We start from the raw sequence: 27,811 nt of genomic DNA, 5'->3' as shown, positions 1-27,811 counted from the left end.
CATGTCTTTTAACCAGCTGAAAACTACATTTCTTCACTAACATGAAGGCCTTAGGTAAAAATAGCCTTCAATATCTTCTCACAAGTATATGTGGGCTCCAATAATTTAATGCACAAAATTCAGGGGAAAAGATTACCACGTTATCAGTTAGCAGACTTAAATAATATATAATATGCCCCAAAAAGTTTATGTCTTAGAACATGTCCACAGAGTGAATCAACTTGCCCATTCATGGCATTTCAAACAAACATCTGAAAGAATGAGCTTCATCTGTTTTGACTGGGTGAGGGTTGATGCTATGATTATTCTGTGGAGAATTCTATACTGTAGTTCGCAAAGATCAGCATTTAAAATAAATTGTTTAATTGATTTAATGCACAAGACCATTTCTTTGGCTGAAAAATGCAAATTGCAATCTCTATTCCTTACATCAGCAAGAACTACTAATGTCTGAGAAGTTTGCAATGTTTGCAAACATTTACACATACTAGCCCCAGATACTATTTCTTCTTCAACCAATTCTAAAAAAAAGAATCAAATCCAGAAGAAATATAAAATGTGCTGAATGGAATAAAATCTGCAAATGCATAAAAAAAATCTACTTTGAAAACCTTTTACATGTGCCCATTTTGCAAAGGAGATCATCACAGTAGAGGCAAAGAGCATTAGATTTCCAAAATTCATAACACCTTCATTCACCAACCTCCTATAACTGGGATATATAGAGGTATGATTCTCTATATAAAAAAAAGTGTGTGGGTGCCACACATGCGCATATGGGGCCGGGAGTGGCCATACATTGGAATTTTAAATCATGCATGCAGTTGCACACATATGATTACAAATATGCCTACCGCGTGTATATGTGTTTCTAATTTTAAGCTGTTATTCGAGCAAACGTACTTCGCATATCTTCCTTTGTTGGCTTTAACATGCACAGGTAAGCAGATTTTAAAACATGATGTCGTGAAGGACAATCCCAGTTTTGCCAAGCAGTCTACCAGTTCGCCCAGTCTATCTCAAGGTCATCCAGACCCTTCTGGGTCTTCAGTCTGCACCCCCCCCCCCCCAAGTTGACCCAGACCCCTCACCCTGTCGTGTTAGGCCTACAAAGCAATTTCTGCAGACTTACACCTCATCAAGAGCAGCAGTAAATATACTTGGCTAAGAAGCTGCTGCACGCTGTGGCCACTGGTTTTAAAATACAGATTTACATACGTAACTGTTGGCCCTGACCCAGAATGCCCATGCACCACCCCTTTTCCAACCCTTTTTTTTTTTGCTCAAGCATGCGCATATTTGCGTGCAAGTAGCAGCTTTTAAAATACGTGTTGCTCACACATGGCCCAGATACTCACATATATGGGTCTTTTAGTTCAAGTAATGCTTTTAAAACTCACCCCATAGGGAGAAAAGGAGAAGCATCTACAGATACTTTTGGACACCACTGCAAGAATTTCCAAGCTATCCTGCCTCAAGCCACTAAAACATGACAAGCAATCTCAGCAGGCAACTGAATCCTTTCTGAATGCAACACATATTTCAAATCCATAGGACTGACTTTCAAACTCCCTATCCACAAATCATGAGACACCACTCAGCCAATCCATCAGAGGACTCAATAGTGCAGCCATATTGGAAACATTGGAAAAATTCAGGCACCAGCTAAGACAGGAAACATTAAATGTTTTATACTCAGTCTAAACTTCTTGTTCTGAAAAAACTGAGAACATATAGTATGAAGAAGCAAAAAGGTCCTTCTGCCTAACTACAAGAGGCAACATAAGAAGATTGTAAAGCATTTTACCAAAGTAATCCTATCTAGTAAAGATATAGGAAATGGAATTCAGCTATCCAAGTTTTGCTAAAAAACTTTCAGTATACAAGGGATATTAACCACATGCAAAGAGGAAAGTATCCACGGAATTCAAATCTCCAGATATTTAATCTTGTCTTCTGCCCATTTTAGCTGAAAGGAACTCGAGTTGAAAGCCAGGCTACCCAGTACATCCAGTCCCTCAGACTTTTCTAAATTAAGTTTAAAAGCTGAAGAAGAACCATATACATGAAAAATCTTCAGGGATACTGGTAACGATTTCATAGCATCTGGCAAAAGTAGTAACATATCATCTGTAAACAGCAACAACTTCACAAACACATCTCCCACTGGAATGCCACAAAACCTGTGTCTGTTGCTAAACTCAATACTAAGGGCTCTAAACGTAAAATAAAAAGGAGGGGAGACAGAGGACATCCTTGCCTAGTAGCATACTGCAGGTGGAAGGCCTCTGACATGCAGCCATTCACTGTTATCCTCACTGTTAGATTAGCATAATGAACATCAAAGAACTCTAAAATATTCCAAGGGAATCCCACACTTTACCAAGTACGAAAAAGAAAAGACCTGAAAACCATATCAAGGCCTTCTCTGCATCAAGCCCTATAATCAGAAGATCTTGCATCCTATTTTTTTTCACTGTGTACATACTAAGAACATAAGAACATGCCATACTGGGTCAGACCAAGGGTCCATCAAGCCCAGCATCCTGTTTCCAACAGTGGCCAATCCAGGCCATAAGAACCTGGCAAGTACCCAAAAACTAAGTCTATTCCATGTTACCATTGCTAATGGCAGTGGCTATTCTCTAAGTGAACTTAATAGCAGGTAATGGACTTCTCCTCCAAGAACTTATCCAATCCTTTTTTAAACACAGCTATACTAACTGCACTAATCACATCCTCTGGCAACAAATTCCAGAGTTTAATTGTGCGTTGAGAAAAAAAGAACTTCCTCCGATTAGTTTTAAATGTGCCCCAAGCTAACTTCATGGAGTGCCCCCTAGTCTTTCTACTATCCGAAAGAGTAAATAACCGATTCACATCTACCCTTTCTAGACCTCTCATGATTTTAAACATCTCTATCATATCCCCCCTCAGCCGTCTCTTCTCCAAGCTGAAAAGCCCTAACCTCTTTAGTCTTTCCTCATAGCGGAGCTGTTTCATTCCCCTTATCATTTTGGTAGCCCTTCTCTGTACCTTCTCCATTGCAATTATATCTTTTTTGAGATGCGGCGACCAGAATTGTACACAGTATTCAAGGTGCGGTCTCACCATGGAGCGATACAGAGGCATTATGACATTTTCCGTTTTATTCACCATTCCCTGTCTAATAATTCCCAACATTCTGTTTGCTTTTTTGACTGCCGCAGCACACTGAACCGACGATTTCAATGTGTTATCCACTATGACACCTAGATCTCTTTCCTGGGTTGTAGCACCTAATATGGAACCCAATATTGTGAAATTATAGCATGGGTTATTTTTCCCTATATGCATCACCTTGCACTTATCCACATTAAATTTCATCTGCCATTTGGATGCCCAATTTTCCAGTCTCAAAAGGTCTTCCTGCAATTTATCACAATCTGCTTGTGATTTAACTACTCTGAACAATTTCGTGTCATCTACAAATCTGATTATCTCCTCGTCGTATTTCTTTCCAGATCATTTATAAATATATTGAAAAGTAAGGGTCCCAATACAGATCCCTGAGGCACTCCACTGTCCACTCCCTTCCACTGAGAAAATGGTCCATTTAATCCTACTCTCTGTTTCCTGTCTTTTAGCCAGTTTGCAATCCACGAAAGGACATCACCAGCTATCCCATGACTTTTTACTTTTCCTAGAAGCCTCTCATGAGGAATTTTGTCAAATGCCTTCTGATAATCCAAGTATACTACATAACCTTCTCCATTACGGGTACCTCCTTAACATCCCCTTCAGTAAACACCGAAGCAAAGAAATAATTTAATCTTTCCACGATGGCCTTATCTTCTCTAAGTGCCTCTTTAACCCCTCGATCATCTAACGGTCCAACTGACTCCCTCACAGGCTTTCTGCTTCGGATATATTTAAAAAAGTTTTTACTGTGAGTTTTTGTCTCTACAGCCAACTTCTTTTCAAATTCTCTCTTAGCCTGTCTTAACAATGTCTTACATTTAACTTGCCAACGTTTATGCTTTATCCTATTTTCTTCTGTTGGATCCTTCTTCCAAATTTTGAATAAAGATCTTTTGGCTAAAATAGCTTCTTTCACCTCCCCTTTTAACCATGCCGGTAATCATTTTGCCTTCTTTCCACCTTTCTTAATGTGTGGAATACATCTGGACTGTGTTTCTAGAATGGTATTTTTTTAACAATGACCACGCCTCTTGGATATTTTTTACTTTTGTAGCTGCTCCTTTCAGTTTTTTTCTAACAATTTTTCTCATTTTATCAAAGTTTCCCTTTTGAAAGTTTAGCACAAGAGCCTTGGATTTGCACACTGTTCCTCTTCCAGTCATTAAATCAAATTTGATCATATTATGATCACTATTGCCAAGCGGCCCCACCACCGTTACCTCTCTCACCAAGTCCTGTGCTCCACTGAGAATTAGATCTAAAATTGCTCCCTCTCTCATTGGTTCCTGAACCAATTGCTCCATAAAGCTATCATTTATTCTGTCCCAATGATACATTTACCCAGTCAATATTGGGGTCTTGAAGTCTCCCATTATTACCGCACTACCAATTTAGTTAGCTTCCCTAATTTCTCTTAGCATTTCACTGTCAGTCTCACCATCTTGACCAGGTGGACGGTAGTATACCCCTATCACTATAGTCTTCCCCGACACACAAGGGATTTCTACCCATAAAGATTCAATTTTATATTTAGTCTCATGCAGGATGTTTATCCTGTTGGACTCTATGCCATCCTGGACATAAAGCGCCACACCTCCTCCTGGGTGCTCCTCTCTGTCATTGCGATATAATTTGTACCCCGGTATAGCACTGTCCCATTGGTTATCCTCTTTCCACCATGTCTCTGAGATGCCAATTAAGTCTATGTCATCATTCACTGCTATACATTCTAATTCTCCCATCTTACTTCTTAGACTTCTGGCATTAGCATACAAACATTTCAAAGTTTGTTTTTTGTTTGTATTTTCATTCTGCTTTTTAATTGATAGGGATAAGTTAGAATTTTTTAGCTCAGGTGAGTTTTTAGTTACAGGCACTGGGACTATTTTTCTAATTATTGGAACCTCACTGTTGGGATGCTCTAATTCTAATGTATCATTAGTATCCTTTGAAGATACCTCTCTCCGAACCATGCGCTGCTGAGTGACAGTTGGCTTTCCCCTTTGTTCTAGTTTAAAAGCTGCTCTATCTCCTTTTTAAAGGTTAGCGCCAGCAGTCTGGTTCCACCCTGGTTAAGGTGGAGCCCATCCCTTCGGAAGAGACTCCCCCTTCCCCAAAAGGTTCCCCAGTTCCTAACAAAACTGAATCCCATTTCCTTGCACCATCGTCTCATCCACGCATTGAGACTCCGGAGCTCTGCCTGCCTCTGGTGACCTGCGCGTGGAACAGGGAGCATTTCAGAGAATGCTACCCTGGAGGTTCTGGATTTAAGCTTTCTACCTAAGAGCCTAAATTTGGCTAAATTCCAGAACCTCCCTCCCACATTTTCCTTTGTCGTTGGTGCCCACATGTAGCACGACAGCCAGCTCCTCCCCAGCACTGTCTAAAATCCACATTAGCACTTGACTGGCGTCTGGACACAAAACCCTCCTGAGATATCACATTAACAAATGCAAGATAGATTTGCAACCTGTTAGCCAAAAGTTTAGCATATATTTTCACATCCAGGTTTAAAAGAAAGATTGGCCTATAAGAAGCAGAGGCTTCTAAGTTTTGTCCTCCCTTTGGTATCAAGGTTTATCACTGCTTCTTGCAAAGTCATAGGCATCGACCCTTGTTCCACCATTGCTTGAAATAAATTACATAAGAGTGGGGCCAATTGTAAGGATAATTTATAAAATTGGAATTAGGCCTGTCCGGGCCTGGGGATTTCAAAGAGGGAAGTGATTCAAGGACTTGCATCACTTCTTGAACTGAAAAGGGAGCATTTAGTTTATCTAATTGGGCTTCACTAAAACATCTTCAATCTCCAGAGAATACAATTTATCATAATATTGCTTAAAAACAGTACAGATCTCCCTAAAGGATCACACAGTATCTCCACTAGCAGTTTTGATAATAGGGATAAATCTAGAGCTAGAAGCAGCTTTAATCAATTGCACAAGGATCCTCATTCATTTTAATTCAGAGATGACTATATCGAATCCATATAGCATAATGCATCCAAAGAAAGTTGCCCCATTCCATGTGAAGAGTGAGTCTTTTTGGTTGTACAATAATGAGAGTAATTATATACCTTTGTTCAAAGTAAGATAGTTGATGCTCCACATTGTTTACCCTTCATGGCTTCTTTACCTGATCAGTATCAAAACAAAATAGTTCTTCAAACAGTTGAGGTGTTCAAGTATAATATTCCTGTTAGAGCGCTTCAAGTTGTCAAGGCCTTATATGTGTCTTTACTCTTAATTTTGTTTTATATACATAAACTAGATGAGATGGGCACTTAATATAAATAATATATGATGATTGACAATTAGTCTGGGCCGGCGGAAGCACTAGGCGAGCTAGGCCTGGGGCGCCGACCATTAGGGGGCGTTAACCATGTGGAGATTTGAATCCCCACTCCTCTTTGCTGCTGCCACTCGCGAGCCATGTGAGGCCTCTGCCACTCGCAAGAGGTAGGAGTCGGGGCTGCAACCATGGAGGGGGGGGGGGGGGCGGCACAAGGCAGATGTTGCCTAGGGTACTAGCCCTGCAATTGGTAAGAGGGAAATTTTCAAAAGCCACTCACCTGTGTTAATGGCTTTTAACCTGAGTAAAAGGGCTATTTTAAAATTGCCCACACTGTATGTGGATAAAAGTACATGCAAGAATCAACAAGGTACAGAAAAAGTGGGTGAATTTGTAAAAGGAGGCAGGTATTTATGAAAAAGTTAGTTAGCTGTAATTCCGTGTATTAAAGGATTGCAGTGAACAGGAGTAGATATAATGTGCTTCAGTGATCACTAGATGGCAGCAGAAGGCTACAATGTAAAGGAGCTGGCTTTATTTAAACCAAGGTTTTATTTATTGATGATTATAAATTAGATGTTCCAGCAGCAATATACAGTAACAATCAGAATTACAATATTATTTACCACAATTTCAGTTACAGCTATGAACATTTAAATATCTGAAAATTTTCTTTTGGCACCTTCAGGGAAAATATGATTCAATAATGAAGTTTTTATATTGAAATTATTTCTGACTCTAAAAACAAATTATGACATGTTCCAGAGATTTTATAGCAGATGACCAGACTGTATTGTGGCATTTAGCAGCAGGAATTCTTCATTTTTGTGGCTTTGCAGCATGGGGATATGACTGGATAGTAAATTGTTTATGAAAGGGCAAGTATTATCTGTGGTATGTGCAGTCTTTTTCCACCTTAGGCAAATAAGACAGTTACACCCTTACTTTTTGACTGCTGATCTTAAGACTGTGAATCACCATCTTGTTATCAGTAGAGTATTGTAACATTGTCTATCATAGGCTTTCAGGAATATAAGAAATGCTATACTGGGTCAGACCAAGGTCCATTGAGCCTAGGAACCAGTCTCTGACAGTGGCTAGTCTGGGTTGCAAATATGTAGCAGATCCCAAAAAATAGATCTATTTCTTGTTACTCGCTCCCAGGGATAGCAATAGCTTTCTTTAGCCTATCTGGCTAATCAAGTTTTATAGAATTTTCCTCCAAGAACATGTCCAAACCTCTTTTGAACCCCGCTCTGTTAGTTACCTTGACCACATCCTCTGGCAACAAATTCCATAGCTTGACTGAGCATTGAGTTAAAAAATACTTGATTCAAACACATCAGCCTGGCTATTGATGGTGACTGGAAAGTTTGACCATGTCTCACAAGTTCATTGGGAATTTCATTGTTGACTCACCGAGACAAGAATTCAATTTAAGATTCTAGTACTGCCTTTTAAATGTTTTCACTTAGGTTGCCCAAAGTACTTAGCAGACCTGCTCTGTAATTATGAACCTGCTAGATGATTATGCTCTTCACAGCAACTGTTATTGGTTGGGGGTCTGTGGGCTCCTCCCGCAGACCACTGCACTTACCTCCGGGCCAGGCCTTCCTCCCAGTCAGGACACTGCCAGCCTGCCTCTTCCTCAAGCACGGTAGGATCCCGCAGCATAATGTAGCAGGATGCCACCGAAGGCCATTGTGGCAGGATGCTGAAGACACTGCTGGTTCCTGCTGCCCCTAGGGCGCGTGCGTGCCGACTTCCCCAGCCTTAAAGGGCCAGCGGTGGGAAAACCCGACAAGCAGCCTCAGATGACATCACTCTTTCTGGCCTATATAAGGCCATGGCTGACATCCCTCCTGCACCTTGGCAACAGGTCTCCCTACTGCCTAGAAGCATGAGTTGCCTCATTGTTTCTGTCTGCATTCTCTAGTCCTGAGTCCTTATTGTCTTCAGTTCCAGTGTCTTTGCTCTTCAGTTCTTGCAGTCTTCAGTTTCTTAGTTCTTCAGTGTGCCTTGTCTCCTGTTTTGCTCCTCGCCTTCCTTGCTCTGCCTCTCCGTCCTGTCTTTCCCTTCAGACGAATGCTCGGTAGTGACCATTGCCTGCTTCTCGGACCTGCCTGAACACCATCTGACACCGACCATTGCCTCCTTCTCGGATCTGCCTGAATGTCGCCTGCCACAGACCACTTCCTGCTTCTTGGACCTTCAGCTCATCAGCAGGGGTCGCCACCTAAGACCTAACACCACCAGTACTCAAAAACTCAATTCAAGGGGGACATGGGCCAGTAAAGGCGAAGTTTCATCTGGGCCTCTGCTTCATCCAACTCTGCCTGCCGATGGGTGGGGACCTGCAGAGCTTCCCCTGAAGATTGGGCTAACTCCACCTCGATGCAAGGGTCCATGTCTTCAAAAGATTGCCGAGGCCATGGATCCAGCAGACATGACTTCCCTGCAGCCATTCCAGGCCTCCCTCATAAGTTACAAGAGCAGTAGATCCTGGCAGCTTCCATGGACTGGCTGTCCATGCAGTTGGACACTCTTACTCCTTCTTTGGCTCCAATTACTTCAGCGAGTGTGTCACCAACCCATACCACAATTCCCGGTTCCACTCCAGTACGCCAGGGATCCTAAGCATTGCTGTTATTTCCTGAATGAGTGCCACATACACTTCACCCTGCAGGCACTGTTGTTTCCAGATGAGTTAACGAAGACCACTTACAGCCTCTTGTTCCTGGATGGGAACATAAGAACATAAGATATGCCATACTATGTCACATCAAGGGTCCATCAGGCCCAGTATCCTGTTTCCAACAGTGGCCAATCCAAGTCACAAGTACCTGGCATGTACCCAAAAAATAGATAAATCACAAGCTCCTATTACTTATTAATTACCGTAATAGCAGTTTATAGATTTTTCCTCTAGGAACTTATCCAAATCTTTTGTAAACCCAGTTACATTAAGTGCTGTAACCACTGTAACAATGAAGTAACCAATCCTCTAGCATTGAATTCCAGAGCTTAACTATGTGCTGAGCGAAAAATAATTTTCTTCTATTTGTTTTACATGAGCTACTTGCTAACTTCATGGAGTACTCCTTGGTCCTTCTATTATCTGAGAGAGTAAATAACCAATTTATATTAACTTGTTCAAGTCCTTTCATGATTTTGTAGACTTCTATAATATCGACTCCCTCAGTCTCTTCTCCAAATTGAACAGCCCTAACTTTTTTAGCCTTTCCTCATAGGGCAGCCGTTCCATGCCCCTTATCATTTTGGTCACCCTTCTCTGCACTTTCTCCAGTGTAGCTATATCCTTTTTGAGATATGGTGATCAGAACTGCACACAGTATTCAAAGTGCGGTCCAACCATGGAGTGATACAGAGGCATTATGACATCCTCCGTTTTATTTTCCATTCCCTTCCTAATAATTTCTAACATTCTGTGTGCTTTTTTGATTGCTACAGCACACTGAGCTGACAGTTTCAATGTATTATCCACTATGATGCCTAGATATCTTTCCTGAGTGGTAACTCCTAAGATAGAACCTAACATTTTGAACTACAGCAAGGATTTTTTTCCCTATAATGCATCAATTTCACTTGTCCACATTAAATTTCATCTGCGATTTGGAAGTCCAATCTTCCAGTCACAAAAGGTCTTCCTGCAACTCATCACATTCCGCTTGAGATTTAACTACTCTGCACAATTTTGTGTCATCCACAAATTTGATCACCTCACTCGTTGTACCCCTTTCCAGATCATTTATAAATATATTAAAAAGCACCGGTCCAAGTACAGATCCCTGAGGAACTCCACTGTGAAAATTGACCATTTAATCCTACTCTCAGTTTCCTGTCTTTTAACCAACTTGCAATCCAGAAAAAGACATCGCCTCTTATTACATGACTTTTTAGTTTTCGTAGAAGCCTCTCATGCAGGACTTTGTTGAACACCTTCTGAAAATCCAAATATACCACATTTACCAGTTCACCTTTGTTCCCATGTTTATTCACCCCTTCAAAAAATGTATGAGATTTCTAAGGCAAGGCTTCCTTTTTGGTAAATCTATGTTGGCTGTGTCCCATCAAATCATGTCTATCTAAATATTTTGTGATTTTATTCTTTATAACAGTTTCCATGATTTTTCCCGGCACTGAAATCAGCCTCACCGGTCTATAGCTTTCCAGATCACCCCTGGATCCTTTTTTAAATATAGGGGTTACATTGGCTATCTTCTAATCTTCAGGTGCATTGGATGATTTTAATGATAGGTTTCAAACTATTTGAAATAGGTCTGAAATTTCATTTTTTAGTTCTTTCATAACCCTGGGATGTATACGATCTGCTCCCGGTGATTTACTACTCTTCAGTTTGTCAATCAGGCCTACCACATCTTCCAGGTTCACCGTGATTTTGTTCAGTTGATCTGAATCATTACCCATGAAAACCTTCCCCGGAATGGGTATCTCTCCAACATCCTCTTCAGTAAACATTGAAGCAAAGAAATTGTTTAATCTTTCTGTGATGGTCTTTTCTCTAAGTGCACTTTTAACCCCTTGATCATCCAATGGTCCAACCGATTCCCTCACAGGTTTTCTGCTTTGGATATATTTTTAAAAGATTTTATTGTGACCCAACTTCTTTTCAAATTCTCTCTTAGCCTGTGTTATCAATTACATTTAACTTGCCAATGCTTATGCTTTATCCTATTTTCTTCTGATGGATCCTTCTTCCAATTTTTGAATAAAGTTCTTTTGGCCAAAATAGCCTCTTTCACCTCACACCTTTTAACCATGCCAGTAATCGTTTTGCCTTCCTTCCGCCTTTTTTAATGCATGAAATATATTTGGTCTGTGCTTCCAGGATGGTATTTTTTTCACAATGTCCATGCCTGTTACACACTGCACCTTTCAGGTTTTTTTCCAACTATTTTTCTCCTTTTGAAAGTTTAGCGCTTGAGCCATGGATTTACTTACTGTCCTCCTTCCAGTCATTAAATCAAATTTGATCATATTATGATCACTATTGCCAAGCGGCCCCTCCACCGTTACCTCTCACACCAAATCCTGTGCTCCACTGAGAATTACATCTAAAATTGCCACCTCTCTCGTTGGTTCCTGAACCAATTGCTCCATGTAACTGTCTTTTATTCCATTCAGGAACTTTATCTCTCTAGCATGTCCTGATGTTTCACTTACCCAGTCAATATTGGGGTAATTGAAATTTGATAATCCAAAGAAGCATCAACCTTGCACATCCGCAAGTACTCAGACACAATGGTGCAGGATAAAACTCTCACTTCCACTGAGAATTGTAAACAGTTACATTTATTCAAATAATAATAATAATAAATGTAACTGTTTACAATTCTCAGTGGAAGTGAGAGTTTTATCCTGCACCATTGTGTCTGGGTAATTGAAATTTCCCATTATTATTACGCTACCAGTTTGGTTAGCTTCCCTAATTTCTCTTGGCATTTCACTGTCCATCTCACCATTTTGGCCAGGTGGATGGTAATATACTCCTATCACTATTCTCTTCCCCAGCACACAAGGGATTTATACTCATAAAGTTTTGATTGTGCATTTAGTCTCATGTAGGATCTTTATCCATTGGAGTCTATGCTAGAGATGTGATTCAGCCGAACCTTTTGGTTCAGCCTTCGTTATCAGCCCGCCACGGGAAATTTCTTTTTCCCGCGGTTCGGACCTATTTTATTTCAGCTACCCCGAAAACGAAACCCGAAACCCGCCCCAACCCTTCAAATTTAATTAATTACAACCCCCCACCCTCCCGACCCTCCCAAAACTTACTGAAAGTCCCTGGTGGTCCAGCGGGGGTCCCGGGAATGATCTCCCACTCTCAGGCCGTCGGCTGCCAGTAATCAAAATGGCACTGATGGCCCTTTGCCCTTACCATGTGACAGGGGCTATCTGTGCTATTGGCCGGCCTCTGTCACATGGTAGGAGCAATGGATGGCTCGTGCCATTTTGGCACATGGGGGGGGGGGTCTGGCAAGTCTTGGGGGGGTTGGGAGGGTGGGGGTTGCAATTAATTAGATTTGAAGGGTTGGGGTGGGTTTGGGGATTTTATTATTTTTTTTAATATGCCCTTTCTCCCCCCCCAAAAAACGATAAGAAAACCACACAAAATTTTGTGGGTTCTCTTATCGTTTCAGCCCCCCCTGAAACATGACGAAATAGGAAATATCATCTCTATTTCCTATTTCGTCGCAAATGAATGCACATCCCTACTCTATGCCATCCCGGACATAAAGCACCACCCTCCACCAAGATGCTCCTCTCTGTCATTGCGATATAATTTTCACCCCAGTATAGCATTATCCCATTGGTTATCCTCTTTCCACCATGTCTCTGAGATGCCAATTAAGTCTATGTCATTATTCATTGCTGTACACTCTAATTTTCCCATCTTACTTCTTAGACTTCTGGCATTAGCATACAAACATTTCAAAATGTGTTTTTTGTTTGTATTTACATTCTGCTTTTCAGTTGACAGAGATAAATTGCTATCTTTTAACTCAGGTGAGTTTTTAATTATAGGCACTTGGACTACTTTTCTTGTTACTGGAACCTCTCTGTCAGGATGCCCTAACTCTAATGCATCATTAATATCCTTTGAAGATACCTCCCTCTGAACCATGAGCTGCTGAGCGATTGTTGGCTTTCCCCTTTATTCTAGTTTAAAAGCTGCTCTTTCTCCTTTTTAAAGGTTAGCGCCAGCAGTCTGGTTCCACCCTGCTTAAGGTAGAGCCCATCTCTTTGGAAAAGACTCCCCCTTCCCCAAAAGGTTCCCCAGTTCCTTACAAAACTGAATCCCTCTTCCTTGCACCATCGTCTCATCCACACATTGAGACTCTGGAGCTCTGCCTGTCTCTGGGGACAAGTGGAATAGGGAACATTTCAGAGAATGCTACCCTGGAGGTTCTGGATTTAAGCTTTCTACCTAAGAGCCTAAATTTGGCTTCCAGAACCTCCCTTCCACATTTTCCTATGTCATTGGTGCCCACATGTACCACGACAACCAGCTCATCCCCAGCACTGTCTAAAATCCTATCTAAGTGACGTGTGAGGTCTGCTACCTTCAAACCAGGTAGGCAAGTTACCAGGCAATCCTCACACCCACCAGTCACCAGCTATCTACATTCCTAATAATCAAATCACCAACTGATGGCCGACCTAACCCTTCCTTCCTTGGCAGTAGTCCTGGGAGACACATCCTCAGTGCAAGAGGACAATGCACCACCTGGAGGCCAGGTCTTTGCTATAGAATAATTTCCTGCTGTACCAGGTTGATGCTCTCCAATCATGAGACCTTCCTCTTCCAAGGCAGCACCAGGGATGCCAGACTGGAAGTGGGATTTGGCTACTATGTCCCTGAAGGTCTCATCTATATACCTCTCTGTCTGCCTCAGCTCCTCCAGTTCTGCCACTCTAGCCTCCAGAGATCGGACGCGTTCTCTGAGAGACAGGACTCTTTGCATTGGATGCACACATTCAATTTCTCACTGGTGGGTAAAAAATCATCCATGTGACACTCGATGCAAAAGACTGTTGGACTGCTGCCTTCATCTTAAATTTGTTCAGTTCCTAGTTAAGTTTTAGGTTGCTATGGGTGTAGGATTGCATACAATTAGGGTCCTTTAAATGTATTAGTGAATTCACTATATATCTGGTAGTGACCTACAAGGAAATGATCAAACTCTTGATAAGGTGTGGGGAATTTCTGAGTTTAAGTTAAAAGGCTGAAAATTTTGAAGTGTGAAAGTGACAGCTGCCTATAAATTAAAGGATGAGATAGGGATGGGTGGGAAAGGGTGATAAATAAAAACACACAAACTTCTGTTTGTTGCCTGCCTGACTTCTTATTTAAAATAAAATACACAAATTTCTGTTTGTTGCCTGCCTTTCTGACTACCTATTTAAAATAAAACACACAAACTTCTGTTTGTTGCCTGATTTTCGGACTACCTGTTTAAAACAAAGCACACTAAATAATATACCCCAATAGTTTATTTCTCCCCAATACTTTTAAGTTTTAAAAATCTCTCCAAGCAGTATTTACTGATTCTTTCCAGCCATCAGCAAGGTGATCCTCTCATATCAGTGATTCTACTGGATTGTGAAGGCTTTAGCGTGGGCAACCTCTCTCTGGGAGTGCACAGACCCTCTATTGCGCAACTTGTCCCAATTAAGAGATCACTTCAAAACAGTCTTTGAGGAACCTGGCAAAACAGCTACAGCATGCATAGATCTACCCCACCTCCGCTAAGGCACCAGAACATTGACCAAATATACAACAGAGTTTAGAACCTTGGCAAAAGAACTCAAATGACAGGAGAACTGTCTGATCACTATATTCTTTGAGGGCGTTTACTCTAAAATAAAAAGTGAACTTGCCACTCGAGACCTCCCTGCCTTGCTTGAATCTCTCATCAAATAACCGGGAATTAACTGGGACTTCAGCAGAGGGCCAGGGAGTCCGTCCCACCATGCAGGACCTCGGTTCCAACAGCCCCTTTCACCACCAGCTCCAGCTTCCTCGACTGTGTCCAAAGAACCCATGCAGATGGGTCACAGCCATCTGGCCCCCAAAGAGAGGCTTCATCAAAGACAGCAGGGGCTATGCCTATATTGGGCTAGTAGGGGATACCCCATGGTCCAATGCCCACTGAAAGAGGGAAATTTCAATGTCTAGGGTCCAGTGGGGAGGTGACCCTAAGCCTTACCATTCCAGCTCCCCAACTACTATTCCCTGTCACCATAGAGTTGGACTCCCTCATCTTCCCCACTCCAGTGTTTGTGAACTCAGGTTCTGTGCAGAACTTCATAATGAAAGAACTCGGGGACCAGCTCTTCATCCCCACCATCGGGGACCAGCTCTTCATCCCCACCATCCGCATGGACTCTCCATGATAATTTCCTCAATCCGTGGAGACCCTCTCCCCCTGGCCAGATCACTTTAAAGTACCATATCTGTGACATTACACACGGGCCTCCTCCACTGTGAAAGAATCACATTCCACATGATCCCCAGGGCCATTCACCCCATTTACCCTGGCTGCAAGAACACTAGCCACAATTAGATTGGGCTACCATACAGTTCTCCAAGTAGGACCATGAATGCATGAACTCCTGCCTGGAGCCGGTATAATCTCCTCACCACCCAACTTTGGCAACCACCCTCCCGGGGCTTCCCCCACACCATGCAGATTTTGAGGATGTTTTTTCTCAGCAAAAAGCTGAAACACTGCTGCCTTACCAGTCATATGAGTGTAGCATCAAGCTCCTCCTGGATACCACACCACCAAGGGGAAAGGTCTACTCCTTGTCTATCCCCGAGACTCAAGCCATGACAGAGTACATTAAGGAAAACTTGGAGCATGGCTTTATCGTTCCTTCCTCCTCTCTAGATGGAGCTGGCTTCTTCTTTGTGGCAAAAATGAATGGTTCTCTCAGGCCCTGTATTAATTATTGGGGCCTGAATGCAATCATGAAAAATGACTGCTACCCCTTACACTGTTGATCTAAGAGCTTTTCGATCACCCCCAAGGAACAAAGATCTTTACCAAACTAGACCTCAAAGGGACATACAATCTCATATGGATCAAAGTGGGCAATGAGTGGAAAACAGCTTTTACCACTCATGATGGACACTATGAATATCTTATCATTCCCTTTGGTTTGTGTAATGCACCAACAGTCTTCCAAAAGATGGTCAATGACATTTTTCGAGACCTCCTTTATACCTGTGTAGTTATGTACTTAGATAACATCTTAATTTTTTCTCAAGACCTCAACACCATTGCTGAGATGTGTACACAGTACTGCAACACCTGCGAGAGATCATCTGTTCGCCAAGCTAGAAAAATGCATTTTCAAGCAGGAAGAACTCCCCCTTCTTGGAATACATTGTCTAATATGGCAGATTCAACATGGACCCTGACAAGGTAAAAGCAATAAGAGATTGGCCCCACCCTGTAGGGCTCCACAATCTACATAGATTCCTGGGGTTCACCAGCTATTATCGGCAATTTATCCCAAACTACTCCCCATGGCGGCTCCCCTCACTGCTCTCACACGCAAGGGCACCAATACTAAGGACTGGTATCCTGAAGCCTTAAAGGCCTTCCAAAAGCTAAAAAATGAATTTCTCAAAGGACCCTGTCTGTGGCATCCAGACCCCTCATGGCCCTTCATCCTGGAAGTAGACGCCTCAACAATAGGCATTGGGGCAGTTTTAAGCCAACATTTTCTGGAAGAAGTACTTTGTCCTTTCTCCTTCTTATCAAAACAATACTCACCCACGGGGTGCAACTATGACATTGGGGATCAAGAGCTCCTGGCCATAAAATCGGCTCTCGAAAAGTGGCGTCATTTACTCAAGGGAGTGCAACAAAGTATGACAATATATACGGATCACAAAAACCTATAACACCTTAATCAAGCTCAACAAGTAAATGCAGACAAGCTCATTAGTCCCTGTTCTTTGTCCATTTCGACTTCAAACTGCAGTACTATCCTGCACTCAAGAACCAATGAGCAGATGCTCTCTCTCTCGCTCCTTCCAGACTGAGGACATCCTGGAGCCTCCCAGGCACATCATAGATCTTTCTAAGATACTTCTGGCCACCTCCATGACCATCCCTCCAAAGAAGATTGTCATACCTTCTGGTCTGTGCAAAAAAGTGTTAAAATCGGCCCATGACTCCTGTTTGGTCACCCTGAATGTGCATGCACCCTTGAACTGCTTCAATGACACTACTGGTAGCCCCAAATGAAGCAAGATATCAAAGCTTATGTTGACTTGTGCCCAACCTGTGCACAGCAAAAACTACTGCATGGCCGACCCTAGGGGCTGTTACAGCCATTGCCAGCCCCCAGGGAAACCTGGATCCACCTGTCCATGGATTTCATCATGGACCTTCTCTCTATAATGGTGCTACTGTTATCTGGATAATCATTGATTGTTTCTCTAAAATGGCACATTTCGTCCCACTACTGGGCCTTCCATCTGCATCTGAATTGGCATGCCTCTTTACTCTTCATGTCTTCTGTTTACATGGGCTAGCCAAGCACATACTATCAGATAGAGGGGTATAGTTCACTGTGAAGTACAGGTACTCCCTTGCAAGACATTTGACAACACTCTAGACTTCACAACTGTATACCACACCCAGGGAAACGGACAAGTGGAGTGCACCAACCGGACCCTCAAGGCCTTCATCCATTCCTCACCAACAAGCACCAGGAAAATTAGGCCACTCTCCTACCCTGGGCTGAGTTTACCCACAACTCCCATGTTAACATTGCCACCAGGTCCTCTCTCTTTTTGCTGGTCTATGAAAGACAACCACTGCATCCATGTCCATTGCCAGAAACAGTGACTTCACCAGTGGCCCAATAGTCAGCTCAGGAATCGCAAGAACTATGGGAACAGACCAACATCCTAATTCAAAACGCTGGTGCCCGAGCCAAAGAAATGGCTGAGGCTCACAGAAGGCCAGTCCTGTAGTTCAAAGCAGGGGAGAAAGTGTAGCTCAGCACACATCACTTATGTCTGTGGGTTCCATCTATGTGCTTGGCTCTGCGTTACATTGGCCCCTTTCTGGTTGTGTGACAACTGGGGCCCGTCACTTATCAATTGAAACTACCAGCAACTCTCAAAATACACAATGTATTCCATGTCTCACTACTTAAGCCCCTGATACTTCCCTGGCCCTCTAGGAAACCACTAGAACCCCAGGAGGTAACCACTGATAGAGAGATAACGTACAAGACCAAGGAGATCCTAGTCTCCCACCACAGGGGTAAAAACTTGAATATCTTATTTCCTGGAAGGTCTATGGCCAAGAGGAGAACTCCTGGGAGCCAGTTTCCAACATTTTGGACCATAATCTACTGAAGGAGTTCCATCTATGCCACCCCAAGAAACCCTGAGCTTCAGGGAGGGGGCTTAAAAGGAGGGATACTGCTGTGTTTGGTGGTCCATGGGCTTCTCCTTTCCTCCATATCAGGATGTCGCCAGCCTGCCTCTTCTCCAAACCCCTTCAGCATTGTACCTATATGGGTGAGGTGGGGGCCACAAACTCCAACAAATACAGATGCAGGTCCCAGGATAATAGACACTCTACCCTGATACGAAGGGCCTATCAATCATTATGCACACCACCCAGATCTCATCAATCATGAAAAAGTCAACAAAATACCATTTATACATTACCAAAATATCCACAAATGAACCAAGAGATGGGGGGGTTTTGGGACTCAAGTCAGTTCTTCAACCACTTCTTCAGTTGCCACCAGAGATACACCAAATGACCTTGAAGCAGTGAAGACAACCCCCAGATCCTGAGCGGCATCCCTGAGGAACTTCACCTCTGGCCAAGGTGCAAGGATTTAAAACCAAAAGAGTAAGTAAAAGGGTAGATAAGTATAAATAGTATATGCTCTCAAGCACGGTCTACACTATATCCTTTTGTGAAAATGCAAATAAATCACATATAAATTATATATGTGTGAGCTGCAGCATCTGTAGTGCTCAATACATTTGCTTACCCCATACTAGGCACTTGTAAAAGGAACCATCTATCTGATAGTGCCTTCCCCAAATAATTTCCCATAGCAAGTCTCTGTGTCTGTGCTTTTCTTGCAGTATCTTGTAAGGCTCTGACAAGGTTGGTTGCCGGTACCTGTTTTATAGTGACCTCACCCCACAGCAATTCATTGGTTGAGATAGTATGTGGAAAGGGGTAGACGGGAGAGGTAAGGCAATATTTTACCAGTTCTTTAGATGGCTAGTAGTAGGAAGAATGAAACCTGACTTGGCTGGCTTTTGTGGGGGTCACTGTTCATCCTTCAGTTGTGCATTCCACCGAATGGCTTTTGAGATAAAAAAAAAAAAGAATAGTAGGAGGAGAGATGAGATCAGTTTTTATCTAGTCTTTGATTTCAGTCATTATCAGCTCCACTTGACATTTCTTTGTTAGAGTTGGCCTCAACCATCTGGTGGACAAGAGGTACAGTATCACAGTTTTTCAGTGCCCTGCCCTTCACCAGGCTTCTTCTCAGTATCATTTCTCAACTGACAAGTTTCTTTGGGTGGATGAGGGTCACAGTATTCCAAGTTTTTCAATGTTCAATATTCTCACTATGACAAGTTTCTCCAGCCATCTTTAAATTTCAGAACATGCAGTGAAATATTTCAGGACCACTTAATAATTCAACACAATATATCACTCATATTTCAGGTGAGTTTAAGGAGACAGCAATGCATATGAAGTTTTGCGCCAAAGTAACTCACAAATGCAATCACCAACAAATTTCCTGTGATTATATAAGCAGTGAAAAATATTGAGAGACAATGGTGAGTTGCAATGCAGAGGAAATGCTTAAGATAGAACATTTTTCATAGACAGTAATAGTACTCGTATCTTTATTGAAGAATTAAACTCTGGAATTTGTTGCCAGAGGATGTGGTTAGTGCAGTTAGTATAGCTGTGTTTAAAAAAGGATTGGATAAGTTCTTGGAGGAGAAGTCCATTACCTGCTATTAAGTTCACTAAGGGGCAGATTTTTAAAAAGTACGCTGGATTTTATAAGATACGCTCGAAGCCGCGCGTATCTTATAAAATCCGGGGTCAGCGCGCGCAAGGGGGTGCACATTTGTGCAACCTGCGCGCGCCGAGCCCAGCGCGAGCTGCATGTTCCCTCCGAGGCCGCTCCGATTTCGGAGCGGCCTCGGAGGGAACTTTTCTTCGCCCTCCCCCCACCTTCCCCTCCCTAACCCACCCCCCAGGCCCTATCTAAACCCCCCCTTACCTTTGTTGGCAAAGTTATGCCTGCTGAAAGCAGGCGTAACTTTGCGCGCGTCGCCGGCAGTCCCGCTCCGTCCTCTGGTCCCGGGGGCTGGTCCGGAGGCCTCGACCACGCCCCCGGGCCCGCCCCCCGAAACACTGCATCGTTTCGGGAATGCCCCCGGATACGCCCCTTCCCGCCCCTTTTCGAAAGCCCCGGGACTTACGCGCGCCGGCCTTTTAAAATCCGCCCCTTAGAGAATAGCCACTACCAATAGCAATGGTAACATGGAATAGACTTAGTTTTTGGGTACTTGCCAGGTTCTTATGGCCTGGATTGGCCACTGTTGGAAACAGGATGCTGGGCTTGATGGACCCTTGGTCTGACCCAGTATGGCATGTTCTTATGTTTCTTATGTTTCTTATATTTATTTGTATTTTCAAAACTAGGTGCATTGTTTTTCAGGGAAAAATTTAAATTATTTTAAAATACGCAGGCCTCACGGGATCCTGCTTTGACAGCAATATTCTATTAGTGAGGAATGATGTAGTTCTGTCCAAATTAAGCTCTTTTCAATATTAATCACCTCACCCATTGTGTTGAGGTTAGATAAAATGATTCATTCTCACATTAAGATGCACCCTTTAATAAGAGGTTTCCACTGAGGAGGCCAAAAAAGTTGAATTCCCCTGAGCCAGGTGGCATCCAGACCAAAATATAACTGCATTGGGAAGTGTTTCATGAAATACTTTTGAAAGCACAAGATTGCAGATTTAGAATGCTCCAGGCAGCAGCTCGGGAAGCAGTTTGAAAAGTATGAGGGTGACTTCTGAAGCATGACAGATAAGTTCTAGGGGATAATATAATATCCTCAGTCTTTCATCAAATGTTTTCTTTGCATTTGAAAAATCCTAAAATTCTTAAAAACTAACAATTTAGATAGAGACACTTTTAAGACTTTCATTATAATCATGATACTTACATGAAAACAAATGCGATTGTACCACAAGTATGAATTCCCCTTTTTAAGTAATCACCCCTAAGAACCTAGTACCTCAATAGGTTTCTTGAGCAAGCCACACCCTATATAAAGTGTGTGTGTGTGTGTATATATATATATATATATATATATATATATATATATATACACACCCCCCGGATACACACTAGATGACCTAATTCCCTTCATGAGCGATGGAACCTTGTACCTCTAAGTTCATTAAGCACTAGCCCGCTTACCCTATTGTATTATATTACTAGTTTTCTGCCATCCTAGGCCTCTCTTTCCAACTGATTAAGCCTCCAAGTTCACCCTCCTTGTTGAATGTAACTTTGCCGCCTATGTTCATATGTTTATTTCTTTCTCAGTTTTACCCTGTTCGATGTAAACCGATCTGAAATGGTTATTACCATGAAGGTCGGTATAGAAAAGTGTTAAAAAAAAAAAAAAAAAAAAATATATATATATATATTTTTTTTTTTGTTCTTGCTTTGGTCAAAAATATCCTGTCAGTTTCTTGACTGTTGATTTTGTTTCTGAGGTTAAAGGTTAAAATTTGGCCTTTGACCTGAAAAATGAAAGAGGGAAAGTTGGCAAACATCTTGTTACTTTGACAGATTTATAAATCACGCTTAGTTATCTACTTACCGTCCCATTAAAAAATGAGGCAGTGCCATCAAACAGCATCCAAGGGCCTCAACTATACATCCAATGGCAATTATTCTTGGCCTATGAAGTTTTGCGCCAAAGTAACTCACAAATGCAATCACCAACAAATTTCCTGTGATTATATAAGCGGTAAAAAATATTGAGAGACAATGATGAGTTGCAATGCAGAGGAAATGCTTAAGATAGAACATTTTTCATAGACAGTAATAGTACTCGTATCTTTATTGAAGAATGTATAATTCTAAAGAGTTAGGTCCTTTATCCCCTGTGCTTTTCTTGCGATACGACTACAGTATGTTCATTTGTATATATGTTTGGTAAAATATCTCTGTTCACTTGTATCTAATATATTGTCTTCTAAAAGAGTTATAATTTGTCAATAGATTTTGTCCACATGCTTAAACTTAGACCCCAATTCACTTTGGAGTTTGTAGATCTACTTTTCCATATTTTTGCTCTGCGTATCCTGTTAAAAAAGTATATGCAAGAATCAACAGTTTTTATTTTCAACCAAATTTCCAGATAATATGTTTAAATGGGGAAAAGTAAATTAAATAAATAATTGTTTAACATTTAAGGGAAAGTAATGCAAAACATAACAGGTTTGTTATACTGTTTAGTAGTTTCATAAAAATGATGGGGAAAAAAGCATTTGTGCATAGGGGGGGTAACTTTAAAACAGACGCGCATGTGCCCACATAAGCGTATATGTGGATGCACGCACGTATGTGGATGTACGCACGTATGTATATGTATTTTATATCATGCATGCACTTGTGCATGTAACATATAAAATTCGCACAATTCTACCCAACAACATATTCCCGTATTTAAAAGATACATGGCATGTAACGTTAAACATAGTTGGATAAATACTATGTTAACACTTGTCTACCTATATTACTTAGCTAGATAAGTGGTTTTTCAAACTTATCTGACTAAATGGCAGCAAGGCCACCACTTACCTGGTAAAAGTCAGAATTTATCCAGTTAAGTGATGCAATTCAATTCAATTATTTGAATTCCTAATTTGAATCATTTACATGAGAAGATTTAATTTGCATAGTATCTTAGCAAATGTTGGTTTTTACGCATGTACTTCCTCAAATTTTGAGATATGCAAGCGAGAAGGAAATTAGCAGTTTAACCTAGTAGTCCACCATTTTGCCTTATCTAACTGCACTTTATGAAGGCCCTCCTGGCTCTTCAACCTGAACTTCCCCCATGTCACCACGACCCCTCACTCAGTCATTTTTTTCTCTTTCAGGATGTTTACAGTCACTTACACCTGATATTGAGCAGAAGTAAATATATACAATAAAAGACTGAAGTGTGTCATTTTAGCAAGTTTTAAAATAGCAACTTATGTTGGCCCCTCCCTGGAATGCCCCTACCCTGCCTCTGGTCCTCCCCTTTTTTTTAAGCACAAATTTACTTGTGGTCCCTGTGTTATGCACACATGTGGTTTTAAAAATATCCTTTACTCACCACATATGTGCTATTTTACACATGCATGTGTTCTTTTGGCGTGTGCTGCTATTTAATATCTACCTCATACTGTCAGTCTCCAACTTTCCTTTGCCTCAGAGAACATCCCTTTTTGCAGAAAGTAAAAGAACATGCAATAGTTAACGTGGCACAAATATTTTTACCTGCTGGAAAATTTCACAAGTCCATTTTCTTCACATAAACATGTGTTCACCCACATGAAACATATAGAAAAATTTCCATCTTTATGGCTCCTGTGAAAAATTAATTTTAATTGTATTGTATGTTCAATTAAAGTTAATTTTTGAGGGGACACCAAGAGCAGGTATTTATTTATTTATTTAAAGTCTTTTCTATACCGTCACTAAGTTATATACCATCGCAACGGTTTACATGTAGGCACATAAGTAAGTTTGGAGTAAGCATACTGTAGTACATTCTAACCGGTACCATTAAGTTTCGGTTACATTAAATCATAAAAATACATACAAATGTTTAGTGATGTAGGTTCTGGCCAGGTGTACCTAGAAGGTACTTTTACAGGTCAAAAAAAATCACATTTACTGTGTTATATTATTACATTCATTGTGTACTCAATTTGTTCAAATATTGTAATGCACATTTATGAGAATAGTTAAATCTCCCAAAAAGGCAGTGCAAATATAACTTTAGGAACATGACACACAGAGTGACCAACACAAAACACAGCAAATTATATTTGTAGAGATTCCAGAATTCTTAGTTAGGATTCTTAGGTGGATTGTACCTTTAACTTAGGGATGGGGGGGGGGGGGGGGGGGAGGTGTCCTTTTCCCATCTCAATGCCCATTCTAAATATAATGGGCCTGGATCCCATTGAGGCACTAAATTAGACCCCGGGGATAGGAACACCCTCTCTAAGCTTCTACCCACTCAACCTTTTGTAATAGCTCTAGTACCTGTCCCTTTAAGCAGCACTGCAGCTGGACCCTCATCCCTTAATGATTCACACAGTAATTCTTAAAGTTTTTCTCTTTTATTTGCTGTTACCTCACATTTAGCTGGGTCTGTAACACCTCCTTTAAAATATGTATTCAAGAATGCTTAAAGACAACTCTCCTTTTAGAGTTCTCAATTTAGTATTTCTCACAAGAACAGAAAACCAGCCTATCACTACCATTTTTCCTTTTTAAGCACAAGGTAGGAAGAACTCGGTAATTCTACAAATTGTGGGCTGATAAAACTAAACAGATTCCATGCCAGAGTTTCTGAGGTTCCAGTTACAGCAAGCACTTCAGCCCGGGTTTTAAAAACACGTTGTGTGTAGAAACATTAATGCCAATTAGTGTCACTGCACATTCTGAGGCAGATTTTCAAAGGGTTACGCATGTAACCCCTGAAAAGCTGCCCCTTCCATCCCCTGCGCGCGCCGAGCCTATCTTGCGTAGGCTCGGCGGCGCTCGCAAGCCTCGGGACAAGCATAAGTCCCGGGGCTTTCCTGGGGGGGCATGTCGGGGGGCGTGTCGTGGCTGGCGCGTCATCGGGGGCGTTCCGGGGGCGGGGCCGTAGGCGTGGTTCTGGCCCAGGGGCGTTCCGGCGGCGTGGCTGCAGCCACCGGACCAGCCCCCAGACCGGAACATGGCACGCTGGCAGCCGGCCAGCGTGGGCAGGTGTAACTTGTAAAATAAAGGTAGGGGGGGAATTAGTTAGGGCTGGGGGGTGGGTTAGATAGGGGAAGGGAGGGGAAGGGAGGGGAAAGTGGGGGGGGACCGGAAGGAAAGTTCCCTCCGAGGCCGCTCTGATTTCGGAGCGGCCTCGGAAGGAACAGAGGATGGCTGCGCGGCTCGATGCTTGCAGGCTGCCGATTTTGCACAGCCTTGCTCGCGCATGTTATAAAATCGGGAGTAGATTTGTTCGCGCCGGGTTGCGCGAACAAATCTACTCCCGCGCGCACCTTTTAAAATCTACCCCTCTGAGTATAAATGCACATTTGCAGAGCTTACAAAGCCACAGTTTGCAACAGCTTCCCTCAGAATTCCTTATTACTGATTTCCACACACGAGGCTTTTAAACAGCACAAGTTCAGCAGCAATATCAGTTACAAGTTCCATAACTAAAACTCAACCAATTATCACTCATATAAGCAGCAGCATAGTTTGGGACATCTTTCCCTATGATTTGTGTGTATACATTTCTCAGTCTTCCTACTGGCATATAATCCCAAATTTCTTGCTTTGCCCTAGTTTTCAATCAACACATTTTTACTTTTCTGCTCATTTAATTAAGGTTCCGGGATACCTGGAGGTACTAACTTTAAGCGTTCACATTTACTCTGGTCTCTTCCTCTCTGGATTTTTTCTGACTTGTACAGTGCAAGCGTCAACTTTTGTACTGTTGCTTTTAAATTCTTACAACACTAACAGGTATTACAGTCCCCAAATAAAATCAATCTATAAAAGATGAATTTTAAAAGCTGAATGTGCACTGAAATCAGGAGATGGGCATGCATCTACAACTTGCGCATGCCAACCAGATTTTATAAGGTGGCCAGATGCGTGTATAAGTGCCAAATGCACGAATATTGGGTAGGATATGGGCATTTTGGGGCATGGCCAAGACATTGTCGTCCAAGTAGCTACGCGCCTGGACATGCATCGAGATCCACTGCCGCATAACTTTACTTGTGCTATGGAAGAGGAATATGTCTGAAAAATAAAATTTGCAGGCATCTGAGAAGTGTTTGAGGGGTCTGGAATAATGGGGGGGGAGTGCAGGCTAATGAACCAGGGGGGTTTGGAGGACCTAACTTAACACTGGGCTAACTGCTGGAGGAACTGGTGAAACTGGTCATTGGCTGGACGCGTAACTGTTATACCCTTGCTTGCGCATCCGTAAGTTGACTTATGCTGCTGGATGCACACAAGCTTAAAATTAGGCGCACAAAATACATGTGCCTAGGCTAAATATAATGTGTTTGCGTACGTGCATGCATGTTAAAAAACTGCCGCGTATCTGTGAGTAAAGATGTCTGTAGAGCAGGCTATGAAATGGACATAGCTTAAGAATGCAGGCATGTTTCCCTTGCTCTGTTTCTGCCGCCTCGTCAGACTCAGATTCCACTGAGGCAGTTATTTCTTGTCTGCACCTTCTCTCCTTGGCAAACTCCAAACTGCCTCATTTATCTCACCCTACTGCTGCAACTGTAAGTGACTCCACCCTGCCTCTAGCTGCTCCCTAATCAGGTCCTTCTAGGAGCTGGCTGCTAAGGCTTCTGGGAAGTGTAGTTCTCATAGGCAACCACCTTAATGCATGTTGTTTTGCCGAAACAACCTTGACCAAGGGAAATTTAAAGATTTGCTAATTTTTTTTAAGTGCAGAGACTAGAGGTACATATGTGAATTCATCACACCATCAAAAGCTGAAAACTCTCTATCTCCATTCTGAACCAGGTCTCAATCCAAGAGACCCCAGAGGCCTTCAACCTTAAAAATAAACAAAAGCCATGGAACACTGTAGTGAGTTGAGTGGAAGTGAGCCCTTAATGCTGTGGTGTAGTTGACGCAGTCGCATAGGCGAACCTACGAGGCCTATGCAGACAGCTGGCGAACATGCCCTGAAGGAGGACAGGCTGAAGCTTCAACTATACCAGCCACTTCTCCCGCAGATTGAGCCTTTGGGGTCTGGCAGTCGGCAGGACTTAGGTTGATCCCTAGGGCAGTAGCAAGAGCAAGAGTCCAAGGGCACGCCGGGGTCAGAACAGGCATCAAACTAGAGATGCACACAGGAAATGCGGAGTAAATAGCACACACATACACATAAATGTGAATCGCAAAATAATGTGTGGTATTACAATATAAACTGTTCAGTGCATATATTAATTGTTTTATTTGTTTGAAGGCCAACAGGAAAGAACATTTGTTTAAACAATAGATTCTTATTCTGAAAAGGTAGAAACACCCTGATACAGCCATGTTTCGCACCAAGGCTGCATCAGGGAGATGGCAAGTATTTACATCTTGGTTGGAGGCATTGTTATGAAGGAAGCTACCAGCAAAAAGGGGACCATGAGGGGTCAGAGATTAATATGATTTAAGTATAGTGTTTCAAAAGTGGCTTAATGCCAACATAGGAGTATGTGAAAACTCGAGGGCAAGGAAGCTTGTCAGGATACAATGTAGTTTGTTTTGAGCTGGTCTGTCGGCAAATTCTCTTTACACAAAATGAGTCAGGAATTTTTATTTTTAAGGAGTGAGCAGGGAGAGAGCTAAGAGGATCTCTATGCATATACAAATTTTAGATTCCTAAGGTATTATGTTTGGCCAGCCATGGGCAGGCCCCGCAACCAGCTGCAATTTCACAGTGACACCCATGGCAGTCAGC

General features: G+C 42.2%; 1 protein-coding gene across 3 annotated transcripts in view; it reads right to left on the bottom strand.

Annotated features, from left to right (window-relative positions):
* The window catches only part of SLCO1A2 (solute carrier organic anion transporter family member 1A2), a 147,125-nt gene that overhangs the window by 72,819 nt on the left and 46,495 nt on the right, over positions 1–27,811 (bottom strand). For all 3 annotated transcript variants that reach the window (XM_029616551.1, XM_029616550.1, XM_029616549.1), the window contains exon 4: positions 21,944–22,076. In XM_029616551.1, the coding sequence (XP_029472411.1) occupies positions 21,944–22,076 (133 nt within the window). The remainder of the gene's footprint in view (positions 1–21,943; positions 22,077–27,811) is intronic.

The sequence above is a fragment of the Rhinatrema bivittatum genome, chromosome 9, assembly GCF_901001135.1.
Source record: "Rhinatrema bivittatum chromosome 9, aRhiBiv1.1, whole genome shotgun sequence".
Lineage (NCBI taxonomy): Eukaryota > Metazoa > Chordata > Amphibia > Gymnophiona > Rhinatrematidae > Rhinatrema > Rhinatrema bivittatum.
Note: the sequence above shows the minus strand (reverse complement) of the source record. Positions and strands in the feature narration are given on the sequence as shown.